Source organism: Psammomys obesus, unplaced genomic scaffold, assembly GCF_907164565.1.
Source record: "Psammomys obesus unplaced genomic scaffold, mPsaObe1.curated_primary_1811, whole genome shotgun sequence".
NCBI classification, from domain to species: Eukaryota; Metazoa; Chordata; class Mammalia; order Rodentia; family Muridae; genus Psammomys; species Psammomys obesus.
The window spans coordinates 633,823-647,851 of NW_026596463.1; the positions used below are offsets into that span (position 1 = coordinate 633,823).

At 42.6% G+C, this 14,029-nt stretch overlaps 1 protein-coding gene across 1 annotated transcript in view; it reads right to left on the reverse strand.

Annotated features, from left to right (window-relative positions):
- Positions 1–446: 446 nt before the first annotated feature.
- Positions 447–14,029, reverse strand: part of Scamp1 (secretory carrier membrane protein 1) — an 85,032-nt gene continuing 71,449 nt past the window's right edge. The window contains exons 7-9 of the mRNA XM_055598414.1: positions 12,790–12,891; positions 9,597–9,714; positions 447–3,117 (exon numbers count right to left, since the gene is read on the reverse strand). Coding sequence (XP_055454389.1) covers positions 2,953–3,117; positions 9,597–9,714; positions 12,790–12,891 — 385 coding nt within the window. The 3' untranslated portion in view covers positions 447–2,952. The remainder of the gene's footprint in view (positions 3,118–9,596; positions 9,715–12,789; positions 12,892–14,029) is intronic.

A 14,029-nucleotide genomic window follows, 5' to 3' on the forward strand; every position in this document is an offset into this window, starting at 1 on the left:
TTAGTTACCAAGGGAGAAATCCAGGTACACAAAATAGGATATTCATCAGTGCATAAGCCAGCAGAGTAAGCATGGGCAGGACACGCCACACAGTGGGTAAGGCAGTACCACCTTGGTACAGAGGCACCCATCTGAACCCATGAAGAAAGCCCTAGGCCACATCTAATACACTTCAGGTAACCTGGCCTACCTCAAAACAGTCATCATATTTAATGTGGAAAAGCTCACATTCAACCACCTAGAAAGGTCTAATGCCATGGGAAAACCATCAGATTGTGTTGCTGAGGGTTTTAATCTAAATCTTTTATACTGTGTTTAGCATGTGATAAAATGATACAAAGGTTGGTTTCAAAATTCAAATATGAAATATAATCTATATTAAAGCTACGAGTATATTTTCTGCCTCTCAGCTGCTAATACAGTGTTTAAAATTATACAAATAAGCATCCAGTAAACATTATTTTATTTTATGACACTGCATTAATACAATAAATATACAAAACTTCCAAACCACTGAAAACATGCAACGTGAGAGGGACACCTGGAGGGCATTTACATAGAACCATGACGTTGCCATGAGGGCAAGCGCAGAATTACATGTACCAACAAAATATACAAACATCCCTAAAGAAATAAACCAAGCCCCAAATCACATATCACCAAGCAATGATTTTCCAGTGATCAGACCCTAGTTTCAATAAAATAGCCACCACTTAATATCGCAAACTAAAAATGGATGCCTGTTCTACATGAAGCTCATTTCAAGGCTGTGGAGCCCGGTAACATTGGTATTAAATAGAAAACACTAGCCATCTTTCACCAAACGAAAATGTACTATTGACCGACTGCTGTTGAGTGAACAGTAGATCAAGAATTTGAAGATACTCCCACACCTAAACCAGCCACAGACGCTACCATCATTTTAATGCTTCTTTGTGTTTTCAAACAACATAATCTCTTTCAAACTTGTATGAACCCAAACAACTGGATTGAAAACAGCATTGTCCTTGTTCATATAAAAAAACATAATGTGAGTTATAACTGTTCTTTGCCATTTAATAATGCTACCTTTGGGGAACTCAAAGGGAACATTTCACTTTTTGAAGAAAAGTATATTAGTACTTTTTAAATCTCTGATGTGTCTTTTATTTATACTTTAGATAAAATAAACATGGATTTGGGATATAAGCACTTGGTATTTATGTGCACTTGTGTAGTCTTAGTGATTTCAGTCAGTAAAATCCATATTCAGTAAAGTCAGGCTCCAGCAGGTTCCACTGCAACCTCAGGCTCTCAGCAGCAACAACTGAGCAGCTGAGACCGGAGGGGAGGCCATCACTAATAAAAAATATTCAAAAAATAGCTCCAAGTTCACATTCTGAATTCTACTTTATTCTGATTAAAAGGAACATCTTTGAACTAATATACTCAATAAATTCCCAAACAAACCTAGTGTGGCCCTGCGTGGGCAGGTATGTGATCTGGTGCCCACAGACTTCCATGAAGCCCAAGAGCTGCACCCTAACCCTGCAGGAGGCTCCCTCCGACTCCAGCTCTGGGGAAAAGAACAAAGCATCAACCATGTCAGCTTGTTGTCAAAGCTCCCTGTCTCAGCAGCCCAGCCTGACTCCCAGTAAGCCCGGGGAAGTCCGAGCCTAGCGAGGTCTCGACTTACAAATGTTCTCGAGACGTCTACTAGTTACTAAAAATGATTAAAGTCCAAACCCACCTCCGTTTGTGCTGCATCGTAACAATGTCGATTTGATTCTATTAAAAATTAACATTTAACTGTACGTTTACTTTCTGGCGTGGTGCGATGTTGCACATGATACTCTGTCTCAAAAAGTAAAAGACAGGTACATTAAGAAATCAAGTACATTAGAAATGCAACTAAAAGAGAGATCCCTTAAACACTGTATGTTCTTTTTATTCAAGGGTTAGGCTAGCCTTTAATACCTGTGTCAAAATCACACACACACTCACACACACACACACACACACACACACACACACACACACACACACACGTGCGCACACACAGAGCTGCCAAACACAATCCCAGTTCAATTAAAAACATTAGCCAGAAGAATATAGCAAAGTTTCCATACGGTAAGATTTTACTATATGAATGCTGAAAATTAAGAGGGAAAAAGTAACTATCACTATCTTCTATTGCCTCAGTTCACTCCCCTCTCTTCTGGATAATGCACTGCACATTATACTAAAGTCTTTATAGTCCAGTAGGTTTTTACTTAAAAGAAACTATTACATAAAATCATTTCTGATTCTATAAAGAGCCCCAGCTCCTACATCTATAAGCAGTACAGAACCCAAAATACTAATTCGCTTCACATAAGACATGGTGCCCATGCAAGATCAGAGATTGTTATCAAAATACAAGTAGTCTAAAAATAACATAAAGAAGGTAAAATATACATTATCACTACAAAGCACGCAGCTCTGCACTGCTGACTGAACCTCATATAAAGCAAGCCAATTTAAAAACAACCAAGCTTTTGCTGGCCTTGTTCCTTCAATACTAATAGAGGAAAAAAAAAAGAAACAAACATGGTTTCCTCTCCAATGTACAATCCGTACCTCTGCTGCCTCTTGGAAGAACTACTGTGGTTAGTGCTTTTTAAACCTTAAGTCACATACTCATTTCAGTGTGTCACCACTGAAATAATCTGAGGAACACCATCCCCCAAAAATATGGAGAATATTTATTTAGCAGATGATGGTTTTCTTCTGTGAGGGGTGTGGAAATATTAAGAAACTATTAGGGAAAGTAACAAGATGAGGAAGTTTCTCTTGTTTTAAGACCATGCATTGTGAACAGGAAATACCCATGCTTTGTGTATTGTGTGTTTGCAACATAAAAATATCTGTAGAATACAGGAACTGGAGAAAAAAACACAGTCAAAAGGTAACAGTGTACTTCTGCGAGGCTCTCTACATCTGGTTACCCTTGAAGGCATTCTGTGCCGCACTGGTTGCTGCAGTTGAGGCTGCATTTGCAGCCGCTGTCTGAACAGTCTTATTGGACATCACTCCTGTTGCGAACTCTTGCTGGGCCTTCTCAAAGCTAGCACCTGTTGTGCGATACAGTCCATGTACCTGCAGAGGCAGAAACAATGTGATGGTAAGCTGTGACCCAGGCACACACTGCCAGCTGGCTGAGATTAACCTCACCATTGTGCAGAGTACGAAGACCAGAGGGAGGCCAGAGAGACGGGGAGAGAAAAACAAAAACAAACCTGTAAAACATGAAATCAGCTTTCTAGCCTAGGTCCAGAATAGACAAGGGAGGTGAATAGAGAGAGATTAACAACAGCATAGTGCTTTCAAGAAAGTAACTGCCACCTTTAGTCTACCTAGAACACCCTTTCATATACAAATATTGTCACAAGCACTTGCTGTAAAACACCAATTTAACTCATTAGTGGCACTTATCACCCAACCACACAATCCCCACAGATGAAAAGAACACCTTAAAGAGCAGACATTTCAATAAGCTTTTAAGACTGCATCGCATGCCTAGCAGAGTTAAAGAGAGGAGTAGCCTGGGGAACCCTCTAATCTAGAGCTAGAGCCAGACATAGACCTTCCGGCGGGCATGAACTGTCCAAGAAGAGTCTGACCCCTAGTGGTTACAAACGAGAGCTGCATGCTCCTGACAAGGTCTTTGTGTGTTTGTTTTTGATAATTTGTTAATTTTTAAGTCATGGTTAAAGAATCAGTTGTTCTCGGATTTCAGTTTACAGCAGAGTTATAGAAGTTCTGAGTACTGATGATTTCTTTAGTTTATAGTACCATGTATTAGAATCCAGGGTATCACACAGAAAAATCATCTGTCTGACCTCCTTACTTCACGTTAAGAAGGAAACAACCCAGATGTCTATCATCGGAGGAATGGATACAGAAATTGTGGTATTTTTACACAATTGAATACTACTCAGCAATCAAAAAATGAGGAAATCATGAAATTTGCAGGCAAATGGTGGGATCTAGAAAAGATCATTCTGAGTGAAGTATCCCAGAAGGAGAAAGACAAACATGGTATATACTCGCTTATATAGACCTACAAGATATAATAAACATAATGAAGTCTATACACCTAAAGGAGATAAACAAGAAAGCAGACACGAGGTAAGATGATCAATCCTCACTTAGAAAGACAAATGAGATGTGCATTGGCCATATGACAGGAGTCTACAGCAGAAGGCATCTGAAAGATCCTACCAAGCAGCGCTTCAAAACAGATACTAAGACTCATAACCAAACCTTTGGCAGAAGGGGAGTTAGGATGACAGGGAAAGGATAGGAGCCCCACAAGAACCAAATATATCTGGGCACAGGGGTTTTTTCTGAAACTGTTTCTCCAACCAAGGACCATGTATGGCTATAACCTAGCACCTTTACTCGGATGAAGCTCGTGGTAGCTCAATAACCAATTGGTTTCCCATAGTAAGGGGAACAGGGACTATCTCTGACAGGAACTCAATGGCAGACTCTTTGACTCCCCACCCCCAAGGGAGGAGCAGTTCTGCTAGGCCACAGAGGAGGACTTCGCAGACAGCCCTGAAGATACCTGATAAAACAGGGCCAGATGAAAGGGGAGGAGGTCCTCCCCATTCAGTGGACTTGGAAAGGGGCAGGAAGGAGATGAGAGAGGGAGGGTGGGATTGGGAGGGAATAAGGGAGCAGGATACAGCTGGGATACAGAGTTAATAAAATGTAATTATAACAAACAATAAAAAAAAGAAAAAAAAAGAATGAGACAGACCAACTGATAATGGACACATACAAGAGTCAACTAGTGACTTTAAGTTATGCATTTAAAAATGAACTAACGTCAGAGTGGGGCACTCAAATAGAGCATGCACAGAACACTGATAAATACTTGTATTTTATTTGGGAAATAATCATACTTATTTTGAATGCCTGGCATATGAGCTCAGTTATACAACTATCCCTTCATGGAAAAGAGCAAAAACAGAAGGGAGAAGAATTCGTACCTCGAGTTCAGACCCTGCGTATGACTGACACCGCCGCTGCAGAGTGAGTGCTCCCCCCATACCCTGAGTGCTCCCCCATGCCCTGCCCTCCCACTTCGGAGTGAGTGCTCCCCCATGCCCTGACCTCCTAATGCAGAGTGTGTGCTCCCGAATGCCCTATCCCACGCCCTTCTCATGTTTTAGCATTCTGCCGTTGGCCCTCTTCTGGCTCTATGCTTCTTTGTGCTCTCTCAGGCCTCACTCACCTCAAAAAGCCAAAAATTCCCAGTCTGAAAACCCAGGCTGGATTTCTTTGCTTGCTTCTACTTGTGTGTCTAGAAGTCTACCAGGCTTATTCACACACAGGCTCTGCTAGTACTTCAAACTCCCAACAAAACATGACATCAAACCCTACTTGTGTGTTGGGGGGCACGCCACCGAGCCGCTATGGCGGCCGGAGGATAACCTGAAGGGGCTGGTCCTTTCCTTCCTCCAGCTAGGTCCTGGGTCAGACACAGGTGGTGTATTTGGCAGTGAGCACTGCCATCCACTGAGCCATCATACTGGCCCAAAACCTGTTCTCCCTAAATGGCCCATCCCCTAAATCACATTGTTGAGGAGGCCCAACTAGAAAGAACCCTAACCTTCTTGTAGGAGGAGGAGTTACCTCAGGCTTCCAAATCCTATACCCTGTCCCACAAATCCTTTTTTTTTTTTTTTTTTACGTCAGAATAACTCTTCCGAAGCCTGTCACAGCAATCCAGTTCCTCTGCTCCCTAAAACTCTTCTTTGGTGAACCACAACTCTTCGGAGAAGATTAAAACTCTCTGACAAGGTCTCCTAGTTTCCAAGGCCATGCAGGAGCTGAGGATACAGCTGTGTTGGAGCTCTTCTCTACCCTCCACCACGGATACCTATCTTATGCACCTATCTATACCCATCTTATGCACCACAACTTGCTCCCTGGTCCATCCAAGACTTTTTTAGACCCTTAAATTTGCCACACTGTATTCTCTCAACTGCTTATCTCCTCTATGCTTTCCCCCTCTTTCTCATCCCCTTCTGTGACAACTGTAATCACGGGCAGTCTTCATTGTATCTCAGCTAAGGCTTTATCTCAGGGCTGCTGGCACCTGGCTTTTTCCAGCTACTTTGAGGTTGAGAAGCAAGAGAATGGCTTGAACCCAGGGGTTGAGGCTAGCTTAGATTGTACAGCAAAACTGCATTTTCAAAGCCAAACACAAAAAGAAAAGCAAACAAAACTAGACTCTGCAAACATTACCATCTTTTCCCTCGCTCCCTGTACTTCCTTCTGTGGCAGCCATGAAATGACTGGATTCTCCTGATTCTCTCACAGCACAATGTGCACTAATGGACACCTGTGCGGCACAGTGCCTGGCACTGGCACACACGTGACAGCTGGTTTAATAATACACAAAATGCCACAACGCTTCGGTAAGACTCTAAACTCCCTGACTTTCCAGTTTTAGACAGCACACCGATAGTAAGTGTTTCCTAGAAAGCATGAGGCCCTGGTAGAAACCGAGTGAGGCTGTGCACGCCACAGCCTCAGCACTTGGTAAGCGCGGGCAGAAGGGTTAGCAGTTCTAGTTTTGAAGCCAGATAGGGATGTATAAGTTTGTCTAACTATATCCAAAAATGTATCTTCCTAAAGAGAGGCATTAATGCTAGCTAGGCCGTAGTCCCCAATTATGAAACCAAGTGAAGGTACTTTGTAGTGAGAGCTCACCATTAGTCATGTAAGCACAGCACACTCGAGATTATCTCCATCCGAGCCAACCCACAGAAAGGCAGTAAGCAGGGCTGCAGAGATGGCAGTTAGAGTGTTTGCTGCTCTTGCAGAGAATCAGTTTGGTTCCAAGCACCAAGTCAGACAGCTCCAGGGGATCTGTCCGCTGGACAAGCCCCCCCACCAACACACACACACATAAGCATGCACACACTTATTTTTAAGTAGACTCTGGGTTGTTTAAGAAAGCTAGCTGAATGAATGAGAGCATTCTTCCCCGGCAGTGGTTCTCAACCTTCCCAATGCTGGGACCCTTAATACAGTTCCTCAGGTTGTGGTGACACCCCCCCCCCATAGTAAAATTATTCCATTGCTACTTTTACAACTGTAATTTTGCTCCTGTTGTGAATCATAATGTGAATATCTGAGGTGTGACCCACAAAGGGGCCGTGGCCGTGGCTGAGCCTCCTGCTCTCTGCTCTCTGCCTACGGCCCCTCAGGCTTCCCTCAGCGATGGACGGTGACCTGGACGTACAAACTGGAGTAAGTTCTCTCCTTCACCTAGTTGCTCCTGATCACGGCAATGGAAAAGAAGCTCCAACGCCCTTCTAAGAGTCAGCCCTATACATTCTGGACTCACTTCTCTAGCTGTCAGAACAAAACAAGCCAATTTACTGTCATCAGTCTCCTCGTTTGGTTGTTTGTTTCTCTGGAGGGCTAAACAAAAAAGTAGACCCTAAATCAGACTCTCAGTATTAAAGGAGTCATGCACTCACTTTATCCTCACACTGTGAAGGTAACCACTGTGAAAGTGGTCCCTGCCAGTTCTTCTTTCATTCAAAAAAATACTTACGTGCCCATTACACACTAATCGTGCCCTTACTGTTTGGCGTGAGGATACAACTGAAGCAAAGACAATGACAGGGCAACTGGGGGACCCTGGTTGGAGCACAGCAGTAAGGGAAGGCATTCATTTCAGCAGGAGTCACCACATCCTAGTGGTGACAGCGTCACACTCAGGATGCTTTGCAGTCCGGCACCATGTGAACCACGAGGCCTATATACTGGCACATGCCCCAGGCGCGTGGGAGCCTCTAAAGAGCAAGAAAACCCTTCAGTGCCACAAAAGAGAGGACTCCCCGAACACATGGGGTAATGAGAAAGACTGCAAAATGGTCAGGAGGGTCTGAGAAACAGCCTGAAAAAGCATTAGTGTGTCTTCAAGTGGCAGAAAGGTGGTATCTCCACAGGTGAAAAAAGCTAAGCACAGCAAATGACAGGAAATAGGCAGAGTGATCTGGGGGAGTGCAAGGCTCTCCACAGCTCGGCTCACAGGCCACAGCAGCATTCTGCACCAGGCGGGTCTGTGGCTGAGGCTGCTGTGGCTGTTGCTAGATCAACACACAGAACATTCCGAATGCCCTGAGATAGGGGAGGAGGAATGAACTGTACAAGCTCTTCTGATTGTCAGGTTAGGAATGGAAGCAAGAGACAGAAAACCACCAACAAAAAAACACGTCAGTATTCTAAAAAAGCTAACTGAAGGGCAGTAGAAGAAGAGACACCTTCACAAGTCACAGAAGACAAAGCTTCACAAGTCATGGACACAACAGTTTAGGCACTGACACACAAATCAGAACTGCAAAATGTCTGTTCCCTGTCTCAGTCCCACATGGAGCTGTTAGGAGTATCTCTTTAAAAACAAACAGCTTTGTTGATATAAAATGCTTGCTACATCATGTACCTTGTAAACTGTAAACTTCAATGGCTGAAGATGTATGGCCTTGCCTAAAACATTGTCTTCCTAGTCCAAGACTCTCAGCTATTTAGGTTTGACTATGGAAATGATGGCAGAAGACAAAGTTGCTACAAAAAACTTCCTATGGCTGGAAACAGGGCACCAACTGCATTTCCAACCTCTGGCCCATCAGAGAAGCAGAGGGTGACTGCAGCCTCAGCAGAATCTGATCACGTGGCCTGAGACAATCATTTGTATGACTGAGGCCACAGTGGTACAGGATGGAAATAAAAGGCTGGAGGACTTGGGACTTCACAGGGATGCGTTTCAGCAGCCCTTGTGCTTGGTGCAGAAAGTTTGGAGCTTCTAAGAGAAAAAGCAGCAGGAAGAGTGCAGCCAAGCCTGCAAGCTCCCAGGAGGGAAGGGCTCTTCAATAGTCGCCAAAGTTACCTCTATCTCTATTCCTTGCACATGTTCTGAAGCTGCCAGGCAGTATACAGAAAACAATGAAAGAAATGTAATGCGTAAACAATTTAGTGTCTTTAAAGTTTAAATGCAGACAAAAATACAGTAAATTTACTTCTATTTACTCATCAAGCTAATAAACTTTATATTGAAAAAAGTAGTATACAGTCAGGAGCCTCGTCTGAAATGCTTGACACAAAGATGTTTCTGATTTTTGAATATTTGCATATACATCAGGAAATGTCCTGGATGGGATACAAATCTAAACATGAAAGTCACTTATCTTTTATACATGCTGTATACACATACTTCTGTGTACTTTATACAACATTTTAATGGGTTTACGTTAGATAATGATACTCTATAATCTCTCCTGCCAGGTCAAGGAGGGAATTTTTCTCTCATGGTACCAAGTCCATGCCCAAAAAGTTTCTTATTGTTGAGCGTTTCAGGTTCTGGATTTTCAGATCAGGGATGTTTTTTACTTTTTAAGTCAATTTTAATATATGATACCATTTTAAGATGTGTCTATAAATACCCATAAATCATAATCCTTCGAGGGCAAACATGCAGAACCGCAGAATGACGGCCTTCAGCAGCATGGCCTGATGGGACCTGTGCAGTAGGGCCACTGTGCCGCACTTACTTTCTTAAACATGGCGAGCGAGATGACTGCGGAAGCTGTGAAAAGCGCTGCGACGACTATCATCACGATTCCAACTGGGATGTTCTTATTGAGGCCAGTAAGGGAGGAAATCCAGCCACTAAGGGACAGCAAAATTGTCATTAGGCAGACAAGTCAATGCACCTCTCAAATGCAGGGACACACAGTCAGCTCTCCAGAGCCCAGCAATTTAGCATTCCTTATATGTGTGATGATTTCACAGCTCTCCTGCTATATATACGTGAAAATTCCACAGCTTCCCATAATATATGTGATAAATTTCACAGCCATCCTGCAATACATGTGATAATTCCACAGTCTCCCATAAGATGCTGCTTAATTTCTAGATAAGGCACTAACACAGACCTTCAGTGCTCCTCTGGCCACGCAGCTAAAAACCACCAGTCCGAATCTTCAGGCAAGCTACACTCTCAAGTCCCAGGAGTTCACGAGATGATTGTATTTTTTAAATACACTAAGTCTTAAATGTGCGAGTTCTTTATTGCATTTTTAAATGCTCGGTTTCAACTAGGGAAGAAAATATATGCAGACCACAAATCCAACGAATAATTCACTTTTAGAATATAGACTCAACTTTTACTACTCAGCATTAAAGCTTAAATATGAAATGTCTCCAACACACTCACATGTCTGCGCAGGAGGCCCAGCAGGTGACACTGGTGTGGAACGTTACAAACATTTTAGGAGGTGAGACCTAGCAGGAAGCAGCAGGTCACAGGCAACAGGCCCTATGGCTCATTATCCCTGGCTGCCTCCTGTCTCATTCTGTTTCCTCATCAGCCACACATCAGAGCTCTGCTTTATGCTCTGGGTCTGTCTGACCAAGGGCTTCCTATGTTCTGCCTTCTCTGCCAGATAGACTGAAATTCCCTAAAACCATGACCTATGACCCTAAATAAATACTTCCTCCCTTAAAGTACTTTTGGGCATTTTCTCACATTGATGAGAAAAGTAAGATTCAGTCACATAAAAAAACAAACAAAACAACAAAAATACAACCCAACAACTCATTTAGAAAACAGGCAAACAAGGTGAGACATTTCAACAAAAATTAGGCAAATAAGGAATAAAAAGATGTCATTAGATAAATGTAAATTCAAACCACAAGACCAGGATGGAGACACCCACTTCTCCCCCCCCCCCATCAGAATAGCTAAAATAAAAGACAGTAATGACACCACTGCACTGCTCACAGGGATGTGGAGGCTGAACCTCTCACAACTGTCGGAGGGCACATAAAACAGTACAGTGACTGGAAAGTCTGTCAGTTTTTTTAAAAAAGCTTAACACATGATTTCTAAATGAATTAATAAAGTATAAATACTGTTAAGCATAGAAATGAAAACTATGTACACACAAAAACCTGGCGTGAAATGCTCATAGAGGTTTTATTTAGACTAACTCCCAAATGGAAACAATTGGGATGTACTTCAACTGATAAACTGTTAAACTGTGGTATACCCATACCATGGAATACTATTCAAGAATAAAAAGGGGCTGGAGAGACAGCTCAGTGATAAAGAACACTGTTCTTCCAGAGGACCAGGTTTCAATTCCCAGCACCTCCATGGCAGCTCACAGCGTCTGTTAACTCCAATCCCCAGAGTCTGAGGCCCTCTTCTGGCCTCTATGGGCACTGCATGCACATGATGAAAACCACAGACTCAGGCAAACATTCATACACATAAAAACAAAATCCAAAAACACACACACAAAGAAAAAATAAAAAGAAATTAGGGCTACATGTATCTGAGGGGGAAAAGTCAATATCTGTCAATCACATGATTCCTTTTATACAACCATCTTAAGGTTATTAGAATAATAACCTTAATAATAACAGGATAATAGAAGTGACAAATAACTTAGTGGATGTATGCCAGGGGTGGAGGAGGATGGGGACAGGAGTCAGTGAGGCCATACAAAGAGCAACACGACTCTTCGGTGATGGAAATGTTCTGTCAACGTCAAGGTCCTTGTTTTTATATCTTACTGTATTTTATACTATCAGGGACTGGGTAAAGATGCCTGGGAACGCTCAATGGTCTTACAACATGTCGGTCTACAATTACCTTCATTCTAATTATGACTAAAGATACCTGAGCTACATAAGGTATATCAGAAAACAGTACTTATGCCCATTAGTAGACTCCATGTACCTAGGCATAACTGTTATGTTCACCTTTATATTCCTACCTACATTTACATTACAAAGCTTCTAAAAATATATGGTATAATTATGTATGTATATGTCATTTGAGCGGTACATTTTTAACCATCTAAAGTATTATCTAACCACTATCTAGGATAATAATGAAAATAGTGGTTTCCAAGAACCAACTGAAAACAACCAAGTGCATCATCTGTTTGCGTGTGTGCAAACTGGGTACTTTACAAACTGCCGAGAGCTGTCTGCCAGCCAGTCACAGCCATTCAGAGGCAGCAAGTCTCCACACATTCTAGTTCTATGCCCAGTGCAACTCTAGTTAATAGACCAAGTAGCAAACAGCAGTACTATTCATGCCCGTGCACGCAGAGGCTGGAAGGGAGGCAGTTCTCTGATGTTCCCCCATGGAAAGACAGTAACAGAGTTCTGTTATTCTATCCTGGCCCCAAATTTCCCTACTTCTACTCAATGAGCATCCACCAGGCTGAAAATGATTTTACTGTTGAAAGATGTGTGTACCTGGACATACACACACACTCACAAATTTTTCTGTGTGTGTATGTGTGTGTGTGTGTGCACACGCACACATATCACAGTCTCACCTTTGTGTGTTTATCTAAAATAATACTTTACACTTAACTTGGACCCTTTTCCTTCAGATTCTTGAATCTCTTCTTGCGGATGCTGACCTGTCCTCTCTCTGACCACTCTTTGGTCTCCTTTACACAACTCCTTCTCATGCCTGATGCATGCCTATCTTAATTAATACTGACATTCAATGTACTGAGGCTTTTTTACACAGGAGCATAATCTTTGAGGAGAAGTTTTTCCAAAGTTATGTTTTAGAATGTTTTCAATTGGGTTTTTTAAGTACTTCTGTTTTTCTGTGCTTGCTTTTGCCAATCTGACATTTTTCTGTGTTAACTCACTAGGACAGCAGATTTGTTCAACAGATACTAAGTTAGCAATTTAAGACAGTAAATAACTCACCAGTTTCCCCAGTTATGAAATCCTGCAGCCTGGAGCACATGGACGGCAAATTGACAAATATAGACGAAGAAGAACACAAAGAACCTGAAGGAGCTGTCACTCCTTTAAAAGAAAAGGGGAGAATGTCATTCTTCACATCACCTTCACATCCACACGCAGACTGACACCAAGCCCTAAAGGGGCAGGCAAGTGAGCACCCCAACTCCACTTCACCAACGCTCTGTGCAAACTGTCATAAGCGTCCCTGGCTTGCTCTGGCTCTGTCCAACACCAGAATCCACCTTGAAAGGTCAGATTTCCTCCTTTAAAGAACTGTTTGCCTGTTTTTGTGTACAGCTGTTCTGCCTGCATGTATGTCTGTGCAACATTGTGTGCAGTGCCTTTGGAAGTCAGAGGAGAGGATCAAATCCCCTGGAACTTGAGTTACAAATGGTTGTGTGCTGGACATCAAACCTGGGCCTGGATGAAGAGCAGCCAGTACTCTTAGCCTCTGAGCCACCTCTTCAGTCCTCGGTTTTCCTTTTTTAATGAACTACTTTGTAGAATTAACACCAACTGCTAAGCTATGTCATTTGTGAGTACCAACATGTATGTACTTAGACTTTACCCCATCGATACTAAGAACTTATCTGAAGCTTCCTCCTTTCTCCTCCTTCGACCCAGTTTCCTGTCATCCTGGCTTGCCACTTAATGGGATGTATACAGTCCATGATCTTTCTTGCCCTGCTTCCTTCCTTCACAGTCCATGTTTCAGCAGGTGCATGACTTCAGCCCTTCCCACTGCCGAGTGCCATTCTTTGGTGGTGGGGAGGTGTGTTGCTTCCAGCTTTTTGCTATTACAAATATTGCTGCTGTGAGAACTCATGTGTGAGTATCTCCATAAGGACATAGATTTCCTTTTTTCATGTAAGTGGAATGGCTAGGGCATGTGGTAAACATATTTAAGTGTTTAAGAGACTGCTGAGTTATTTTATAAATGTGCTCTATTTTATACTCCTACTGGTAGCAAGCGAGTCTTTCAGGTCCTCTGCATCTCATTAACACTTGCTGTGGTCATGTTTACAATTCTAGCCATTCTAATTAGCACATCCCTATCTCGATAGTTAGCTGGATTGGGATAACAGACATCTAGAATAGGTCAGTAAAGCAGACCGTAGGCATTTATAGAGAAATTAAATCATGAGGGCTGTTGACACCCTTTAAGCCAGCACTGGATTCAGAATCTGAGTGGACAATTGGG